The sequence below is a fragment of the Doryrhamphus excisus genome, linkage group LG9 (genome assembly GCF_037039965.1).
Source record: "Doryrhamphus excisus strain RoL-2023G ecotype Guam linkage group LG9, RoL_Dexc_Guam_v1.1, whole genome shotgun sequence".
Taxonomy (NCBI): Eukaryota; Metazoa; Chordata; class Actinopteri; order Syngnathiformes; family Syngnathidae; genus Doryrhamphus; species Doryrhamphus excisus.
The window spans coordinates 10,421,997-10,443,171 of record NC_136365.1 but is presented as its reverse complement, the minus strand read 5'-3'; the positions used below and the strand labels follow the sequence as shown (position 1 = coordinate 10,443,171).

The following is a 21,175-nucleotide window of genomic DNA, read 5'->3' as shown; positions in this document are numbered from 1 at the left end:
CCCTTTTAATTGTTGTAATTGTTTTAATTCTGTAAAGCACTTTGTGTTGCATGTCTTTGCAGGAAAAGTGCTATACAAATAAAGTTGATTTGATTTGATTTGAAATAGTGGAGCGGGTGAACTGTCGGGGGGCGTAAAGGGTAGGAGGATTTTCATTGGATTTTTTTAAAATGCACACACCTACCTTACTCAGCATGTAGTAAGACACTTGAATATGCTTGTATGCTTCACAGCTCCGTATTTTGTTGAAAATCTAGGTTTCAGTTTCAAGTTCAGTTCAAATAAATACATATTTTAATTTTCTATCATAATATTATAACATTTCTATCCCCTGGGGGGATAATAACTGACAACCACTGGCCAAAATGAACAATTCTTAAGCATTAAAATGGCTAAATGAACAAATATACTGTAAGTCTTTCCGACAATATACTGTACTGAGGCAAGGAAAGATTGGAAAGGAAAGTTCCAAACCAAAATAACAACAGAGGAGGGGTGAGTGAGACTTTGCAACTAACAACAAATATATTACAGAAAAGGAGATAAAAATAAGTAAATAAGTTTATGACAGGAAAGTGGGTCACCAACATCAATCAATATGGTTCATTCTGTGAGAACCATAAATAGTGATCAAAATAAGACCTCTTTGGGTTATTTCCTGTTGCCTTTTGTTAACAAAATAAGAAATAGCTTACATCAACATTGAGGCAGCAAACAATGTATATTACTTTTCAAAAGTAAACATCTCTTGTGAAAGTGTACTGCTGTAGAAGACATGTATATGACATTTATACATTTATATTTAAATTTAATAGTTTGATATTTATATACTGGTCGTGTAAGAAATTCATAGCGAAATTGATTTTTTAAAAAGTTCATATCATTGAACAGTTTCAGGTATTTCAACCAAAAAGAACTCTGGTTAGCGCCATCACCAAAATCAAGAGTTTTCATACTCTTCAGGTCATTAATGATATCTGTAAATTTCACAACATTTGGATGTAAATTCATTGTAATGTAAAATTTTGACCTGATGGTGGCACTACAGGATAGGTCAGAGTTTTCTTTATCAAGGACGTATTCAACAAATAAACAAAGGGCCTGACACAAAAACTTTTCTGTAAATTATTTTCTGGAGGCAAACATAATACTGGCAGGGTGAAGGTGGAAAGACCGTTGCTAGGCAATCCATTCCATTTCCAATGCCCATGTCACTGAAAATCCAGTCCATGTTTTCTATGCGACAATCAGCCAGTCACCAGGATTGGTCACACTTTTTCAGCCTGCAGGCTACTTTTAAAACGACCAAGTCCCAAGGTTTCAGCACCAGCACCGAATTGTGATTTTGCACCGGTATCAGATAATATGTGAACAATGTGTTATTCGGGCTTGAACCTCCTGAGGTCTTTTGTTTACGAAGCATCTGTGATTGTCTTCCCCACCTCAAAGTCAGCTGGGATAGGCTCCAGCCCCAGGGAATTCCTACAGCAACACCTTTGAGTGGAGCTAGCTGTTCATGTACTAAACAACAGTCATACCTCCTCAGACACGCAGACATTGTGGTAAATGAATGTTCAAGCGACAAAACAGTACTCAGGAAGAACTGGTGTAGCGTATCTCTGCACTATTTTCAGACCCTCTGAGATTTCTCTAATTCGATCAAACCCTGGGAATTATGCACGCCTCCCAAATTCAGCCAATGTCTGCAGATTCCCTGCTCATTTTAGCCAATCATTGTCTTTTTCACCATTGGAATTTGTCCCTGAGCAGCGCTCAAACAAAAATGTCAAGTATATCACAAATCAAGTGTGTTCCTGCACGCACCCCCCCTCGAAGCGTCCTCACTTTTTTTGTTTACATTAACAGTGTGTCCACGTGAGATGATGATCTGTCAGAGAGTTTGTTTTCCAAACTATGACTTAGTCACATGTGTAACATGGTTGGTTAAGACAGTGGTTCCCAAACTTTCTTTTTGCAGCGCCCCCCTTGCTGAGATACAATCATTATCTGCCTCTGCCCCCCATGCACACACACAATATATCCATACACTTAGCTGCAAACATTACTCCTTGGCAATGAACAGAAAACATGAACAACAATAATAATCGCAGCAGTGGTCACGTGTTGAAAAATGACCCTGGCGAGTTTCCAAGCCACCATGAATAAACAAAAGCAGTACACAGATGTACACAGTCCACAAAGTAGCACATTTATGGAACTTCACTGTGTTCTGGGTAGCAGGAAGATACAACCCAGAGGATTCACAATGTATGTTGCGTGTATACGTAGCAGCGCTATGGTGATTGGGGAGGTGGTAGGGATGTTTTAAAAAAATGCTGAAGTAACCACATCCGCGGGTGTTCAGTATCCCACTGTAAATTATGATAATGATGCCTGTGTTTGTGTGAGAGAGGGGAAGAGTTTGAGAAATGGATCATTTTGATGCGCTTGTTGGTTATCAGGGCGCTGATTTCTGACCATACTAATTAAATAATTGAATTTCCTCTCATCACAAACTTTGTGTTCTACTGATAATTCTTGTCATTTACAGTATGCATCTATTTATTACCATTTTCAAGCTACAACCTTATGAAATAGTCATATCAAAACTGAATATTTTCTTGAAAAAACACTGGCGCCTTGAGGGTTAATAATGAAATATGCTCATGGTCCCCCCATAACAATGGCCTCCCCTAGAAGGAACGCCCTCCAAACTCCTGGCAAATCAAGCAACTTAGATATTCACAATACATATATTCCATATGTGCGATTTACCAATGTTTTGGAATGATAGAAAATGATAAGGACCTGTCGTGAAAAAAAACAAATATTAATATTTATCAATTTAACTGTGCTATAAATTTATTTTCTGTATGACTCCAAGAATTTTTAACATTTTCTTAAGTAAAAATGGATGAATTTGCACATTTCCTGATCAAATACAGGCAGTAAGTGCACAAAGTTGTATCATGGCACTTGGCAGCACGTGGCATTGATGCAGAAACATTTATTACACACCACGACTTTCTATGGCCAGTGTAATATCTTAATTGTAAGTGTGACAACATTGTTATTGATAATTATAATACAAATAAATGCAATATGCAGAATCACTGCAGTACATGAGATGTGCATGAGATGGAAGGTGCTTGTCACTGCCACCCTTCCATAAAGAGGAAAAGCCAGTTGTTTCGCAGCAACTCAAATGCATTAAAGATGTACTGTAATTTCGGAACAATACAAGCCACAGAGTTCAAAATGTGATAAATAAGTACCGGCTTTTCCACCCGAAACTATGGTATTTATGTTCTGCTGAATGAATGAGGTGATCAGAATTTAAAAAACAAGTATCAGAACTTTTCCTGTAGGGTCGGGTGCATGTACTTTATAAACAGATAAGAGGTAAGAACACAAATGTTTTTCAGGTTATACAAATAAATAAACTGGATGAAGCATATTAATATTTTTTTAAATCTCCAAAGGAGTCAGTGCCTCACACAGCAACTTTTCAGGAACAATTACTACAACATTTGGTGTAAAAGGTGCTGAAGAAGATGTAAACAGATGCCTCAAAGTTTGCACACACCCTCAATAAGGATTTATTTCAAGAGACACATTTATATCTAAAAAAATATGTACTTTCTTTCAGCAAATAAAAAAAGTATTCAATAAATACATTTCCATAAATATCATACATTACATACAGTAGACTTTACACAGCTGCTATAAGATATGAACATACTTGGTGTCTATATAAGCATTGTTCACTGCATGGTTGCAAATCATCTGACGTTCTCCAGCTGGACTATTTCTGCTCAGGATTCTTCCCAATATTCACGTGACTCTGCTGTGATTCCTCCCTGCTTGTGTACTTTCTCTGTCTTTCGATACACTCCATCTTCCGGTTCTTGTCCTTATTTATCCTTGAAAAGAGGGAGAAAAAAACCTGGGTTAAGGCCAAGGTGCTAACACAAAACATCTGGAGGACTTGGTGTGATTTTCCCAGCGCCTCATGAAAAATCTCAAGCTGTTCAGATGCATTTTGTTGAAGCAAGCTGTTGAATGTGAAGTGAAGTGAACAGTATGTTGGGTGTATGTGCTTACCTTTCCCAGCACCTGAAAAAAGCCTTGGCCATCTTTCCCTCAGCGTTCATGCAGATCTTTTCAGTGGAGTTCCCTGCCATGTTCATCGTGATGCTGAGAAAACACAGACAGATGAGCCAAGCTGTCACAGTTCAAATAAGAAGCAAATTCCCAACTTACATCAGTTCTGTTTTATCACAACCAGGTCGTTTTTCCAGCACTTGGAAATCAGACATATTCCCTCTGATGAATTTGATGGTATTGTGGCACAAACAACGTCCAGGGAAGTCATGAGCTGTGATCAAGACGAATTGGAAAGCATTAGGAAATAAATATTAACTTTTTTAATCCTCTTCTAACTGCTAATCAGTGCTTCAACTCACCTTGATAAAGTTGGATGCAAAATCCAGCCATGACAAACAGCAGAATTTTCACCAACAAAGCCATCCTTCCGTTCTGATACCTTTCAAGAATGAGGAGGAAAAAGGAGTGAGGGGCTTCTGCCATCCTCCTCCTTCTTTATACTCAGCATTGAGTGGGTTTTCCCTCAATCCATGCTTTTTCCCGTCAAGACTAAGCTAAAACATGTACTGGAATTTCAACACTCCCCCACTGAGACACACATTGGAATGCGGCCCACTAGAAGGCAAAGTGAAAGGGAAAATGACACATTTGACGAAGCGGGTGCCTCAAGGAATAGTTAGTTAGCAGGAAAACTAGTGAGTTTAGTCAGTGACACATTTTCCAGGCAAAGCCAACAAAAGTGATGACTAATTACTCAATAGTTTGCTCTCTCCATGTTTCACACTTCCATGTGAAGTCTCCGTTTAACATATGGGTCCAAAAAGTCAAACAAAGCAAGCAAAAAGTTATTATGTTTTTTGGAAATGTGGGAGGAAACTGGAGTACCTGGAGAAAACCCACACGCGCAGATGTTCAGTGGTGATTCAAACCCAGATCTTCCAGATCTCCTGACTATGTGGGCAACATGCCAACCATTAGGCTATTGTGTGGCAAACTGATTGATCTTGACATCAGATCGTGTTATATATACAAGAGACCCAATGAAAACAAATGACAGTTTCCCCTCTTTATTCAATGTTTTTTGCAATATATTTAGTTTTGGTAATGGCTTTGTGTACTTTCTTAATTGTGTCTGTTGTGTATAGAAAACGATCTGATGTCAATTGAAACCTGCTTGAGTGTCTCCTTTTAGTGGCGTATATTTCTTTTTTATTTAATTTTATTTATTTTATTGCTTCGAGCCAATGACAATGAAGCCAAGCGCCACACATACTCTGGGCACTTTGGACACCCCTGCTTCTAATAATAAAAACAATAATACATTTAATTTGTAAGTTTCTAAAAAAAAAAAAAAAAGGATACTAGACCTTACATCCATCCCTCCATCCATTTTCTATACCGCTTATCCTCATTAGGGTAGCAGGGGACACTGCACATGACACTGGTAAAACAAAAAAAGCATAATAAAGACGTAAACAAGTTAGAGGGAGTATGCAACTTCAAACGATGAGTTTTGAGTATGAATATGAAGATGGGAAGTGAGTCAATATTGCAGATTTTGGATGGTGAAATTTTGTGGCTCTTCGTCAGTGTCCGAGACATGTTGTCAGCTTTGAGAGCAGACCACAACAATTTGGTGAGATGGCTTACCGTCGTAGGCGAGCGATGGTGGTTGAGGGGACAGGGAAAGAGTAAAGCGTAAAGAGTAAACAACCACACACGCCTCAACCTAAGGATTTTTTGGAGGTGCATGTCACGCAATGCTTGTTGCTTGCAGGGTGAGTGTGTGGTGTGTGCTGGCACCTCCGGGTTTCTCAGATATTGGCCCAAGGCTGCGCTGGCAAAGCATACGGGTGTATACAGGGACCTTTTGGCATTTGTGTTGGTAACTCTCTGGGAGGGCACTGATGTGATAATACATTTAGTTTCCCTAATGTTTTTGGGATACACTGGCAAAGTCAAAAACAGTTGTGATCGACGGGTTGGCAAGCCCTTGTATAAAGTAATTCATTAATTTTCTACCGCTTATCCTCGCGACCCTCGTCGGAGTCTATCCCAGAGGCGGGGTATACTCTGGACTGGTCGCCAGCTAATCACAGGACACATATAGACAAACAAACATTCACACTCACATTTACCTATGGACAATTTGGAGTCGCCAATTAACCTAGCATGTTTTTGGAATGTGGGAGGAAACCGGTGTCCCTGGAGAAAACCCACGCATACATGGAGAGAACAAGCAAATTCCATGGAGATGCCAGAGGGTGGAATCGAACTCAGGTCGCCTAGCTGTTTGGCCTGCGTGCCGTGCAGCCCTGTATAATGTAATGTTTCATTTTAATTTTTTGCATTTCTAATTTGGACTAATAGAGTACTTGCTGAACTGAACACTTTTCATCACAGCTCTGGGTGTTTCCTGAAGCAACCTGCACTTGTGCCAGCAACAGACGATGTTGCATCACTTCTGCCATAATTTAACAGTTTCTTGTCTGTTACACATCGACTATAAATCCCAACGACGATTATAGTGACAACTTCAAATCGAGTATTGTAGTCTTTAGATATAATACAACAACAAATAAAGCATATTAATAATGTTGTAACTTAGTGTGTGTGTGTCTGTGTGTGTGTGGGGGGGGGGGGGCAAATTAATTGTTAGTTAAAAACAGGTTTCAAGAATGAACCGGAGAGTTATTTAATCAAAATAAAACCACAAGGCACAGAAAAGACGAGTGTAAATTGATTACCTCACTAATTAAAACCAGTACTATGATCAAAGACACAGATTTAATAAAACACACACACACACTAAAGGGGTAACATAAAAGAGGTAACACTACAAAATAAATCTAGTCCTAAAAGATAACAGCACCGCTTAATCATTTGGAATAAAAAATATTGCATACAATAGTAGTTGCGTTAAAGTGCCAAGTGATAAATGATAAAAGTCCAATAAAATTGTGGGTTTAAGTGTCAGTGAAGCTATCAAAAAACCCCAAACAGTTTATTACAAAAACTTAACTTTTCATATAATAAAGTACAAATACAAATACCTTAGCCAGTGCAATCATTTTATATCAATGGCCTTTTCAGTGGCTTCATGACTCCCATGATTAAATTAATTACTTTAAATTTAAACTATTGATTGCAAAAGTGCAAGGGCAAACTCGTGTTCTTTTTAGTTTTTTTTTAACTTCTACCAGTCATCCAAAAGTGATTCGTTCGATCCCATTGCAATATCAACTTTTCATTCTCTATTCCCGTACTTCTTCTTTTCAAACATGCAACTTTGGGACCCAACTGCCATTATTGAGGACGTAATACGTCTCTATACGCTACAGTCTACTGCACCTACGTGGGATTTACGATCCGCCAATAAAAAAAGAGGCTGATGACGTAGATCGTTGACGTCAGCCACACCAGGAAGTCGACACGGCGGGCGCTGTAAGTGGCACAAAACCAACTGACGTCGATTTGACAGAAGAAGTCATACAATGACAAGCACAATAGTTTGTTTAAAAGGAGTTTTGATGATAAAATCAGCGCAATCCTGAGTGAACTGAGAAACCACCGCATCAAGGACTGTTGTCAGGTGAGGTGGAAGCTAATTTGAGGTTAGCATGTCTGTGTAGATTCTTATGTTGCGCTCAGCTATCTGTCAGCAAAGCCATCAGCGTTAGTTCGTTAAGATGAACACTTAGTATACATTTATCTGGAGGAGATGGCGACTCAAAAAGCATTCACGTCATTTGGAAGGCGGAATTACGCCTGTTATTTTGTCTTGGTCGCTCACGTGTTTTGGTTGCCTTTCACTTCCAACTGTTGCCAACATGGACGTCATCAAAGAGCTCAAATACACCGTGTGTTTTCATAAAAACACTTGCCATGTCGTTGAAATACCATTATTTGAATTACCCCTTGTCTTGTGGGACTAATAAAGACATATCTGGTATTATACTGACTTAACCCCTTAACATTCCCGATTTGTAGATTAAAACGCTCAAAAAAGAATACTCAAACTAAATCCAAAGCCATTTGGAGTACAGCCATGGCCTTGGCCTCTTTTTAAAGCTAACAAGCTGTCTTTTTCCTCAAACGTAATAGCAATGACACTGAATATCAGTTTGAATACACTGAAAATAATTATTTTGTTAATGGGCCTATGTCTTTTTCCAGAATTGTGACTTCAAAATAACTAGTTTGGACGTAGACTCATGGCTTGAGTCCTCACCTATCCCATTTTAAATTTGCAAAAAGTCAGTCCAAACAAAGCTCCATGGCTTCTTGACATGGTACTTTGTCATTCAAGACCAGTTTGTCAAGATTGTTTGTAAAGTATAAATGGAAAATACACTTCAAAGGTGCAACATTGTTGCTGCGCAATCCACGTTTACCTTTGCTTCATTATGCAGCAGTTCCTTTTATGTCAAAAGTCCACCCTTGAACCACCACATACAGTAATCTGTTTTTTTTAATCACATTTAATTGTTTATTACAGACTGTTAATAATAAATAAATGTACGTGAAACACTGGTGTTTTTTGGTCAGTCAATGAACGCCTGACTACTAAGTCTCTATTTCAGGATGGCGGGAGTATTCGACATCGACTTGGATACTGAAGACGTCACTGACACAGAGGTCTGTCTTTAATTTCTCAAAGAAACAAATATTACAAGCGTGTAAATTAAATGACTGGGTTTGTTGTTCCCGTATCTATAGGATGAGGGTTGTGATGGCACCGTGACAGAGCCAGATGAGTGAGTCCCAATCCTTTGTCAGTATTACAGATGGATACTGAATTAAACTTCATTGTTATTGCACAATGAGACATGATGACATTTGGAAACGCTACATGACTGTATTCCAGATATACCTGGAAATGTATTATGCATTACTGTGATGCATTCAAGCACAATGTCAATGGCTGTTACTCTTCCTTTACTTTTGTTCCTAATCCAGTGTACAGAAAGAGGAGGTGGTGCTGACCAGTGAATGTGTAAACAGAGACAGTGAGAGAGTCGGGCCTGATTGTTTTGAGCTTCTCACTGTGCTTGGAAAAGGTGCCTATGGCAAGGTAAGTGTTGGTGTGTCATTTTGAGTGAGTGGCCAGTAACATGCATTTGACATGTGCCAAGACTGATCAATTTTCTTCCTGATGCATCTGGTGTATAGTTTTATCGACAAAAGACCTAGTGTAGTGAGGCGTGATGTGCTCAATGAAGCATTTAATCCCAACGTACTCACTACTGACTGCTCGTCTGTCTTACAGCCAATTACTTTTTGCTGTTTCGTGGCAATTTCTCATGCTTCGCAAATGTTTCCGACAGTGGTGGATGTTTCAAGAGGCTGTGGTGTTGCGAAAATTCTCCTTCAAATGTACAATGAGATTGGTGTGCCACCATGAGAAACATGTACATGACAAGTCAGCAACAACATGTTTTTTGGACTTTAACGAAAAAACACTGCTGATATCACTTCTACTCTAAACACACGAGCACACACTGTTGTTGCTCCGTGTTGAATCAAAGTGCTGGCAAGGAATAGGGAATGCACTGCTTGTATTGGCGTGCCAATATCACAGACTTTAGATGTAGGTTCATACAGTCGGAATGTTAATGGTAATTTGTTCGATACCCCATACAAAACACACTTTCTGTGTTACTGATGTGAAGGCAACACAATCCCCTTTTTTTTTTTCAGGTTTTCCAGGTGAGGAAAGTTCAAGGTGCCTTGTCAGGAAAAATATTTGCCATGAAAGTGCTGAGAAAGGTACTTGTAATACTTACCATAACATTCTTGAAAACAGAGTTAATCCATATTTCTCCCAAACTTTGTCTCTGTCTGTGTTTTAAGGCTAAGATAGTGTGTAATGCTAAAGACACTGCCCATACACGTGCTGAAAGGGACATCCTGGAGACAGTGAGACACCCTTTCATTGTGGATCTCCTCTACGCCTTCCAGACTGGTGGAAAACTCTACCTTATTCTAGAGTACCTAAGTGGTAAGAGGCCGTGGGCCATATTTAACCAATCTATGCCACATGACATGAAGATAAAACTGGAGTTTATTTTATTCTCATTATGACGAGATGAACAGATTATAGATGAACTGGGAGAACAGAGGTGCAGGTTGTTGACAGTAAATTTCAAAGCATGTTTTAGCCAAAACATGAATACAGTTTTAGATCAGGTCAAGTTTGTAAATGAGAACTGGTGCTCCCAACATTTTACAAAGCAGAACAAAGGAACAAAATATACTATACCTATTTTGAATAAAAGTGAGCTCTTACAAGACTGTATTTCAATGCTAAAAAATGATGCATTAATGCATTATTGTTAGAATTAAATCGTTACAAAGAAAAACATTTTGAGGACTCAAAATTGAGTGACATCACAGAGAGCAGTATATGGAACCAGTGGTTCCCAAACTTTTTTGCAGCGCCCCTCTTTTTGGAGATATTATTTTATTATTTTTCCGGAAAATACGATATATGGACAAGTTGAAAATACATTTACATTAAACATACAAGAAGAAGAACATAATGTCCATAATGTATACAAAATATGCTTGCATTGATTCATGTTTATGTGACTCCCTTTCTGAGTACAAAGAGTAATGTATTTGTTATGCTGTTAACATAGGTTAACTTTTTGGTTGTGGGGGCAGCAGCCTAAGCAAAGGTATCTGGGAGGCATCCTGACTAGATGCCTGCAGCCAAGGATCGGGCCACCAAGGTCCCCGTTTTCGGCTGCCACCCAACTCACTCTGCACCTGCCCCCTTTATCACCTTCCATAGAGTGATAAGCTCATTGGAGGGGGGACCCATGTTGCCACTTTGGGCTGTGCCTGTCTAGGCTCCATAAGTGCAGGTCTGGCCACCAGACCGACAAAAGGGCGAGGGAATGTCCATAAATGTTGCTCATCATCTTTTTGAGCTACACTGGTCTGGTCCCTCACTAAGGGACTGTTTGTCTTGGGTGGTCCTGCTGTGCCATAAAATCTCCTAACCACTTAATTTCAAGCATCATTAGGACATGCAAACTCCGTACTCAGGAGTCCATAGAACTGGAGTGTTATCACTAACGTGTAGTTATGTTTCCAGGAGGGGAACTTTTCATGCAATTAGAGAAGGAAGGCATCTTCATGGAGGACACAGCTTGGTAATGCCCTATTTTGTTGCAGAGAATGTGAAAGTTTTATTTTCCTTAATTCTAAATTTTGTGGACTGTGTAAAATATGACAATGAATGCAACTCAAGTCCATTTTCAGGCTCTGTCCACACCAATACGGATCTTTTCTAAAACGTACATTACCCCTTTGCTGGTGTTCAAAACCTGTCCATCAACACTAGAAACACATTGACCATTGATGTTTTCATTTTGGCCAATCAGAAGTCCCGAAACAGCAGTCACAGCTGCCTTCGTTGATCATTGTAATATCATCATATTTCACGCATTCATTCATTTTCTACCGCTTATCCTCACGAGGGTCGCGGGGGTGCATCGGCCGAGAGGCGGGGTACAACCTGGACTGGGCGCCAGCCAATCACAGGGCACATATAGACACTCACATTCATACTTATGGACAGTTTGGGAGTCGCTAGCATGTTTTTAAAATGTGGGAGGAAGCCATCAGATCTACTCTGACCGCACACACCCCCAGCATGGACTGTTTTCTCGCCTGACGTCGGGGAGAAGGCACTGCAGCATCCGCTGTAGAACAACCAGGTTTAGAGACAGCTACTTCCCCCTGGCCATCAGACTGCTGAATGCCAAATAAGCGCCTCTACCTGCCCACACACACACAGAAAACTTTAAATTATTATTATTTGTTCAAAATTATTTAAATTATTTGTGCAATTTACTGTTTACATTGTACATTGTTGTACATATTTGATGTCATCTATTTATCCTCCAAATTATTATTATTATACGGGAGCAAAGCAACAACATTTTGTTGGCAATTTCACTGCTGTGTTACTGTGCAATGACAATAAAGGAAGTCTACAGAAGATATCTACAGTATGTTACATTATCTTTAAATCAGCTCACACTTGCATTGAGTTCAGGATACTTGAATGTACACCCTTGTGTCCACCCCTGCGCAAAATTTAACTTACAGCGGGGAAAATAAGTATTGAACACGTCAACATTTCTCTCAAAAAACATATTTCTAATCGAGCTATTGACATGAAATTTTCACCAGATGTCGGCATCAACCCAAGTAATGCACACATACAAAGAAATCCAAACATTTATGTCCATAAATTAAGTTATGTGTAATAAAGTGAAATGGCACAGGGAATAAGTATTGAACACGCGTACTGAAATTTATTTAATACTTAGTGCAAAAACCTTTGTTGGTGATTACAGCCTCAAGACGCCTCCTGTATGGAGAAACCAGTCGAATACATTGCTCAGGTGTGATTTTGGCCCATTCATCCACACAAACTGCCTTCAAATCTTCAAGGTTCCAGGGGTCTCTTCTGTGAACCCGGATCTTCAGTTCTTTCCAAAGATTTTCAATTGGATTCAAGTCTGGTGATGGACTGGGCCATTCTAGCAGCTTTATTTTCTTTTTCTTCAACCAGTTGAGTGTTACCTTGGCTGTGTGCTTGGGATCGTTGTCTTGCTGAAAGATCCACCCTCTTTTCATCTTCAGCAGCCTGGCAGATGACAGCAGATTCTGATCAAGAATGTCTCGATACTTTTCTCCAGTCATTATTCCTTCAATGATATGAAGTCTACCAGTACCACATGCTGAAAAACAGCCCCACGCCATGATGCTCCCACCTCCAAACTTGACTGTTGGTATGGTGTTTTGGGGGTGATGTGCAGTGCCATTTTTCCTCCAAACATGTTGTGTCTTATGACATCCGAAGAGTTCAATTTTGGTCTCATCTGACCAGAGTATGTTCTCCCAGAATGTCATGGGTTTATCCAAATGTTGTGTCGCAAACTCCAAACGAGCTTCAACATGCTTCCTCTTCAAAAATGGAGTCTTGCGTGGTGTGCGTGCATGGAGGCCATGGCGGTTGAGTGCATTACTTATTGTTTTCTTTGAAACAACGGTACCTGCTGATTCCAGGTCTTTCTGAAGCTCTCCACGAGTGGTCCTGGGCTGTTGGAGAACCCTTCTGATGATTGTTTTGACTCCTCTGTCTGAAATCTTGCGAGGAGCACCTGGCTGTGGCTGGTTTATGGTAATGCCGTGTTCTTTCCACTTCCGGATGATGGCCCCAATGGTACTCACTGGAACTTTCAGAAGTTTAGAAATGCGCCTGTAACCAATGCCTTCAGTGTGTTTTGCAACAATAAGGCTGCGTAGGTCTTTGGACAGCTCTTTTCTTTTACCCATCATGCAATGCTTCTTGTCTAACACCTTGCTGGTGAGAAACCTTTTTAAAAGGCATTAATCAGGACTAAACCAGCTGATATTACTTTGCACTAATAGGGGACAAGTTAACCTTCTAAATACTGACAAACTCCAGCTGCTTTCTTGGCTTTCCAGACCTTTTTACCCCTCCTTTTCTTCATGTGTTCAATACTTATTCCCTGTGCCATTTCACTTTATTACACATAACTTAATTTATGAACATAAATGTTTGGATTCTTTGTATGTGTGCATTACTTGGGTTGATGCCGACATCTGGTGAAAATTTCATGTCAATAGCTTGATTAGAAATATGTTTTTTGAGAGAAATGTTGACGTGTTCAATACTTATTTTCCCCGCTGTACATCCGTGAGTTAATAACTTGATGGTCTATTGTTAAATGAGGTTTAAAAACATAAGCTCTTGTGGCACATTTTCCAGACAAACCAGGTCAGTTTTACCCGTCTACACATAAACAGTTAAAAATTTCCACTCTGGACATTTTTCCAAAAGCTGTGTGGATGAGAGGCCAAAATGCATCGAAAAGTACACCTTTTCAAAATATCCGTATTTGTGTAGCCTCAGTTTGTTTTCATAAGGTGAATGAATATGTGGTAGTAAAAATTAGTACATCCGAGTTATTTCATTTTCATTTATTGTTTTCTCCTTGGGAGATAAAAGGTCAGGTCCAGGTTGATTTTATCATTGTCATCAAGCTGCGATGCCTTTGAACATGTAGAGCGTAAACATCTGCAGCTGGATTTGACAGATTACAGGTCAAACTACACCATGGCATTTCTTATTTGCATATTAGACAGCACCGTCACTTCAGGAATTGCATGCTTGCTTTTTAGTAATCATTTCTATTCTTTTGATTTTCAAAATATGTATGGGCAGTTTCTACCTCGGAGAGATCACACTGGCTCTTGGTCACCTCCACTCTCATGGGATTATTTACAGAGACCTCAAACCTGAGAACATCATGCTGAATCATCAAGGTAATGGAAAATGTGCTTCGGAATACATGTATACATTTTTTTGTAATCAGCAGATTTAACACTATTTTTGTAACACCTTTTGAGTTAAGTCTAACCTTGCTTTGTGAAAATATTGTCACGCACTTCAATCTCTGACATTGAATTTACATGATGAAACTTTAGTAGACTGTTGTGTAAATTCCAACTTGTCTTAATATTTAAAGGACACATCAAGCTAACTGACTTTGGGCTCTGCAAAGAGTCCATTCATGATGGAAGCGTTACACACACATTCTGTGGCACCATAGAGTACATGTGAGTAATGCACAAATCATCTACACAAAGAAAAATTGAAATATCACATGGTCATAAAGACATCACAACATCTTTGAATGTGTCTTCTGAATGCCTTAAATTAGTATACTTCATTTAGGCAAGAAAATGCACAAAATGTGTTTCAGTATGAAGATTTTTTGATTAACAGGCCGTATTCAACCATGAATATTTCACATTATGTCCGTTTTTGGCGAGATCCTGGTAAATACTTTTTCTTTCACTGTTTCTCCTCACTTACTTTGGTAGGGCCCCTGAGATCCTGACGCGGTCTGGCCACAACAGAGTAGCAGACTGGTGGAGCCTTGGATGCCTGATGTACGACATGATGACTGGATCGGTAAGATGAAAGCTACTGAACAAGGGTGTTACAGCCAAACAACTGTTGGCTGGCAGAGGCCCCACTCCATTGTATCCTAACCACTGTTGATTTGCAAAGACTGGAGCTGTCCTATCTAGTCAGACTAGAATTTGTCCAACCTAGTAATTGAGCATGAATTGATGTAGCCTGCTCGGATGGCAGGTGAAACATCTTCTACTAGAACCTGAGCAGTCCAGTTGCGATTGATTCAATACCCTGAAAAGAATTGGCAGCGTCTTCCTTTAGTAGTCATGTTGATTTACACAATACGCTTTGATGTTAGGCACTTAACACTTTTCTTACCCTCCTCCACAGCCTCCATTCACAGCAGAAAACCGGAAAAAAACCATTGATAAGATCTTGAAATGTAAACTCAATCTTCCTCCGTATCTGACCATCGATGCCAAGGACCTCATCAAAAAGGTCTGGAAACACACCCAAACTTGGGCTTTTCTTATTCCGTTTTGCAAATAGCAGAATATTCATTGAAGTTGATTAAAAAAGGAAAGCACAATTTATTGAAATATCCTATCCTTGTCTGCTCAATATTCTGCCATCAGTTGCTGAAGAAGAATCCAGCCCAAAGACTTGGCTCCAGCAAAGCAGACTACGGTGATATCCAAGTAACTGTTATTTTCATTCATACTAGAGTATTTGCTCATTGTCATTCCAGAATTATTTGTTTCTCACTGCATTGCATTGATCATAACTGACTCCAGGTCACTACTCAGCTATCTACCTGCACCCCCAAGACAGCCAGCACTCTTTTGAGGACAGAAATGTACTTATTCTGGATAGACAAGACAGATGGTTGAAAGGGGAGGGAGGCGAGGCCATCTGTGTCAAGGTTGGGGAAAACAACCTGAATGAACAGAGGTGGAAGTGTACGACACCACCCCTCTCTGACTAACAAGGGTCATTCCACCCAAGAAAACTGTTGTTGGTTGGCAGAGGCCTCACTCCACCACAAAGGTTGAAGCCATTCTTAGCTCGGATGTGTTGCTACCGTAGAGGATAAATACTCTGAACCTGCACCATCCCCTCAGAATGGAGCTGTCCTATCTAGTCTTTGAGCATGAACTGATGAAGCCTGCTCAGATGAGTCGAAACGTCTTCTCAGACAACAGTCCAGTTGCGATCTACTCTAGGTTATAAGTTAATTTGTACTTGATAGAGTGAAATATGTATTGAATTTCCCATCACCCAGCAATAATTCTGACCCCCTTCAGAAGTGATGTGGTTACATAAGACTCTTCGGCATCATCATCTGTGTTTGGAGGCAGGGAATATGATTGATGTGACCCCAACATCATACCTACTGCTAAGGGAACATGAAGACTTCACTGAGTTGAGGGGTCGATTAAACAGGCCAATGTTTCAGCTTGATTATGTTTCTTACAGCAATGTAACCAAATAAAACTAGTGGGGTATCGTGAATAAAAAGTAGTAGTTTAGAGCATTATGAGACTGTGTTTGATGTTGTTTTCTACTTGGTGGTTGTCTTCAGAAACATCCATTCTTCAAACAAATTAAGTGGGATGACCTTTTGAACAAGAGTGTGGAGCCACCGTACAAGCCACAGTTGGTAAAACATAATTTGTTCCCTGGCTCCTGACTTCTCCAAAGGTCCACAGAGCTTGTTTCTTTATCCATGTAGCTGTCAGATGAAGATGTGAGCCAGTTTGACACCAGGTTCACAAGGCAGACACCAGTGGACAGTCCTGACGATACCGCCCTCAACCAGAGTGCAGCACTCACCTTTGCTGTGAGTGTCCTTACACCATGGTAGTGCAGTGCTATTCATATCTACTATAGCCACACTCGTTAAATAATTACTTGCCTGAAATAACTCCAGTGTTGAAACAAAGAGATGGGGAATCAGCATAATAACATGTTCTTGTGACTGAGGGGATTTTGTCCTTGACCTCCATCAGGGCTTCACTTATGTGGCTCCTTCAGTCCTCGACAGCTTAAAAGAAGGTTTCTCCTTTGAGCCCCGATTGAGGCCTGTTCGCCGACACAACAGTTGCCCACGCACACCCGTCAGGTAACACACACACACACCATAAACTGAAATTTGCATGTACTGATAGAATGTGAGTCTACATCCAAGTAGAGAATATAGAAACAACACAAGCAGTGTTTCCCAAGGTTTAAAGCTTTGGGGGCAGTGTGTTCTAAGGGAGATATTTCATTATTATATAGTATTTAATATTATAACCATAACCGTGGGTTATTCGGTCACAGAAAAATGTTGACAATAATGTTTAGTGTCAATGCACCTGCATGTTTTGTGATATTTTTTTCATTGTGTTGTTGCTCAAATTAATTATAAAATCTTGTCTAGTCTTGTTCTCGTGACTAGAATAGACCACTGTCAACTATGAGTTTTTTCATTTTGGTAACTGAGTTTTGTTTTGTTCCGTTATCGTTTTATTTTTTCTTTTTAGTCCCTCAACATTTTCCTCTGCTGGGCCCTTTAAGTCAAACATTGATGGAGAGCCAGGACTCTATTCTCCCACATCCGACTCAGAAAGTCCACCTCCTGTGCCTTTGGAGAATGGATCTGCTAGTCAGCCTATCAGTACTCCTGCCAGGAACAAGAAGGAAGAGGGACACCACAGATAAGGGCCCGCACTTCCAGACCTGATCAGGTTGCTCCTTTCTATCGTGCTTGGAGTAGTATTGTCCGTTTGACTTTACATCATGTACTGGCACAAGGGCTTTACTTTACAGAACAAAAATAGGTTATCTGCCTTGAAATATTGAAAGCATTTATTAAGTCATTTGATGTGTGTGAGACTGTGGACTTAATGAATGTAAAGCGCTTTGAGTGTCTGGACAGTAAATCCCATTATTATTAGAATTGGTAGGAAATACTATTTATGGGTACATCTGAGTTTTTTCTTAGTATTGGAAAAATTGAGGTAATTAACAATTTTGAGTTGTCATATTTTTGACGGTGTGATAGAAGTAATGTGGATGTAGCTAATACTGACATTGGGATGAGGATGGAGCATGTGACATTGTTTCAACTCAGTTATTTCTGGCTACAGAACCTGATGATTTGGGGTGAAACTGTACCTTATGCAAATTTATTAGGCATCACATGACTCCCAATGGCAATGTTGCACAATGTCATTCAAGTATTAAGTATTACCTCACTTTACAAATCATATAACAATGAAGGGGAATTATAATGCAAAACACCCAGACACATACAATAGGGATGTCCCGTTACAACGTTTTGACTTTGGATACGATGCCAATATTGCAGCTTTGAATATCGTCCGATTCCGATATCATCAATTATATTTTATTTAGTAGTGTGGAGTATTAGAAAAGGACAACTCAACCATGCTTATATGACATGTGAGAATAGGCTTGGATCAAGGCTTGGATATTACTCAAAAGACAGCAACAGTAGTTATGAGGAAAAACTCACCCATTGACTCCTTGATGCAATGCTATGTAATGTGCATTACACATTTGCACTCAACTGTAACATCTTTTTACTGCGACAAGGCTGGCATTACTCCTGCTCTTTGCTACTGTGTTAGCAAACACTTGTGTGTGTGTGTGTGTGTGTGTGTGATCACATGCGCTCTGTCCGGTCGCTGCTGGTTAGACATGCTGGGGCGGAGTTTGCAATCCACTGCTCGCATCGGAGTGCCACGATCGTAGATTGGAGATGCAGGCCGCTATAATCCTTTTGTATTTTGTTGATATCTGCCCGATACCCAATGTCATTATTGGAACAGGACATCCCGAGTTTAAAGTCACTGAAGACATACGCAACCAGAAACCTGTTATATGAGGTATAGTATTTGCAATGCATGACCTTTCCCCCCCCCCCCTCATAAATCTCAACGTATTTGTTACAGTGTTATAAAATATCTGGATATGATAATTGTATTCAGTTCTATTTTATTTGTACAGTACCGTAAAACAGTGTTATAAGGGACAGCAGGGTAATAAGGGACAATTTTCAGGAAAATGTTTTTTGAACAATTTGTTCAAGAATATATGCTTCCTGTTTAACATGAAAAGGCAGAATTACGTTTGAAACATTTTCCCGAAAATTGTCCCTTATTACCCCGCCATCCCCTATAACCTTGTTTTACGGTGTGCATTGAGTTTTAAGAATTATAAAGGGTGCTGTTAGTCTGAGTAATTAATGAAAAATATGGAGATTTAGTGGATGAAATGTTTTGGGATTGCTTTTTGTCTTTGTCATCACTGAATTAAAAAAAAAATGTTGCTACCTTGTGTTTGACTCAGAGTTTTGCTGTGAATTTTCCAAATGTAGAAAGTTGCCGTTGAGACATCAATAAGGTTATTTGCTTAATGAATTGTGGAAAATGTTATCAAATGCTCATTGTGTAAAAGTCTGATCCTGCTGGTGAGATTCAATGGATAAGCCTCCATTTTGGCAGTCAAATTAATTCATTGAGTAGGGCAGAACTCTTTAATGCATTTGACTTGATGCTCGTCAGGATAAGAGGAATGTACTACAGAGCGTCCTGTATCACATTTCTGTGTATTTTGTGGTGGGATCAGCAAGAATTAAAGTGTCACAGGGACAGTTTTTGGCCAGCGTCGCCTTCAAAAAGGATTTTTTCAGAACATTCTGTGTCTTACGGCCATACTACCCTGAGAACCCCTGATCTTGGAAGCTAAGCAGGGACGGGCCTGGTTAGCACTGGGGGACCGCTTGGGAACTCCAGGTACTGTAAGCTTTCTGCTCTCGCCTGATGTCAGAGGGCGCATTTTCCCACTTGTTGGGAAAAGCAATCCTTTTTGTGGGAGTCGTTTTTGGCCAGAGTTGCCTTCAAAGAGGATTGGATTAGATATACCTTCATTCGTTCATGCTCAGTGGTCCCTTGCGAAAGACCACACTGACCCGTCCGGGGAAAAACTTCATTTTCTCTACAGTGACAGAAATAATATAATGTATTACGAAACAACAACATTAATACAAGTACAGGCTAAAGTATGTAATAGCAACATGTATAAAATATATGTATAGTCATATATGAGCTTTTAAATACATTAAAAGTGACAGAACAAGAACATTTACAGACAAAAACAATGTCCATAAACTATTATTCATACTTAAATGGAATCAAAACAACTACAGTCATGGAACCATTCTTGTTTGTTCACTTTAAAATCTCATAAGAGTTTAATTTAAGAGATGATATCTACTTATACTCTTACATGAATAACTATAACATTGTACTTACAAAAAACTTAACTCTAAGGAGCTATGTTTGTAATTGTTATATTTGTCCAAATTACTTTCGCCTATGCATATAATAGGTATACTACGTGTAATAGGTGGACTGCGGCGATCGTCGTGAATAGCGAACAATAGCGGAAGTGGCACCGCCACACCACAAACCCGCTTTTTGAACAGAACCGTTCAAAAACAAAATATTTTATTATATATTATATATATATAAGTAATTGTGCTGTTTTTCTTTTACTGTAGTTTACCTTGTTTTTGTCCGTCTTGTCACTCGCTTGGAAAAAGCAATTGTGCTGTTTTACCTGAAGTTCGGGATGGATGGAGGACAGAGGCTGGCACAGCGCCACTCCTGGACAAAGGTATATTGCATTCATAGGGGTATTTCGCTATAATTGGAAATAAATAAGGAATGTTTTAGGTCAGCGATTCCCAAAGTGTGGGCCGCGGCCCCCTCGTGGGCCGTGGTGGTACTGCAGGTGGGCCATTAGAGGCAGTAAACCTCGGATTTATCGGACTCGGATATATCGGAAATCTGCTCACAACGGACAGATAAAAAAGAACCGATTTTTCTGTAATGCATTTCCAATAAAAATTCATTGCATATATTGGATTTTTTATAACGGATTTCGCCTATTTCGGACAAAATCTCCAGTCCCGTTCCAATGCATTTCCATTAAATTTCCCTCACATATATCGGATGGCCGCATCGTGGCGCTCCGATTTGCCGAATCGTGACAGGCCGCTATACGACGCCATTTGCAGCGTTGCCTGCG

The 21,175-nt window shown here is 39.7% G+C and overlaps 2 protein-coding genes and 1 long non-coding RNA gene across 4 annotated transcripts in view; 2 read left to right on the top strand and 1 right to left on the bottom strand.

The window, feature by feature from the left end:
* The window catches only part of LOC144899813 (uncharacterized), a 64,757-nt gene that overhangs the window by 23,535 nt on the left and 20,047 nt on the right, over window positions 1-21,175 (top strand). The window lies entirely within an intron of this gene.
* On the bottom strand, window positions 3,381-4,694 carry LOC144899772 (uncharacterized). Its single transcript, XM_078793081.1, has 4 exons — window positions 4,467-4,694; window positions 4,264-4,378; window positions 4,105-4,197; window positions 3,381-3,923 (listed from the first exon to the last, which is right to left on the bottom strand). The coding sequence occupies exons 1-4, from the start codon at window positions 4,588-4,590 to the stop codon at window positions 3,806-3,808; spliced, it is 450 nt and encodes a 149-aa protein (XP_078649207.1). The 5' UTR covers window positions 4,591-4,694; the 3' UTR covers window positions 3,381-3,805.
* LOC131136460 (ribosomal protein S6 kinase beta-2-like) lies at window positions 7,500-19,411 on the top strand. 2 transcript variants are annotated; one of them, XR_009131746.2, is made up of 16 exons: window positions 7,500-7,699; window positions 8,691-8,745; window positions 8,827-8,864; window positions 9,067-9,181; window positions 9,808-9,876; window positions 9,961-10,108; window positions 11,210-11,267; window positions 14,378-14,478; window positions 14,682-14,772; window positions 15,040-15,130; window positions 15,467-15,574; window positions 15,712-15,774; window positions 16,659-16,736; window positions 16,809-16,936; window positions 17,086-17,198; window positions 17,602-17,749. XR_009131746.2 is itself a non-coding variant. In XM_058083287.2 (16 exons), exons 2-16 carry the CDS (start codon window positions 8,692-8,694, stop codon window positions 17,777-17,779), a joined length of 1,413 nt encoding a protein of 470 aa, XP_057939270.2. In that variant the 5' UTR covers window positions 7,500-7,699; window position 8,691; the 3' UTR covers window positions 17,780-19,411. The 2 variants fall into 2 exon arrangements, 1 of the variants encoding a protein (XP_057939270.2); XM_058083287.2 differs by having other exon boundaries at window positions 16,809-16,916; window positions 17,602-19,411.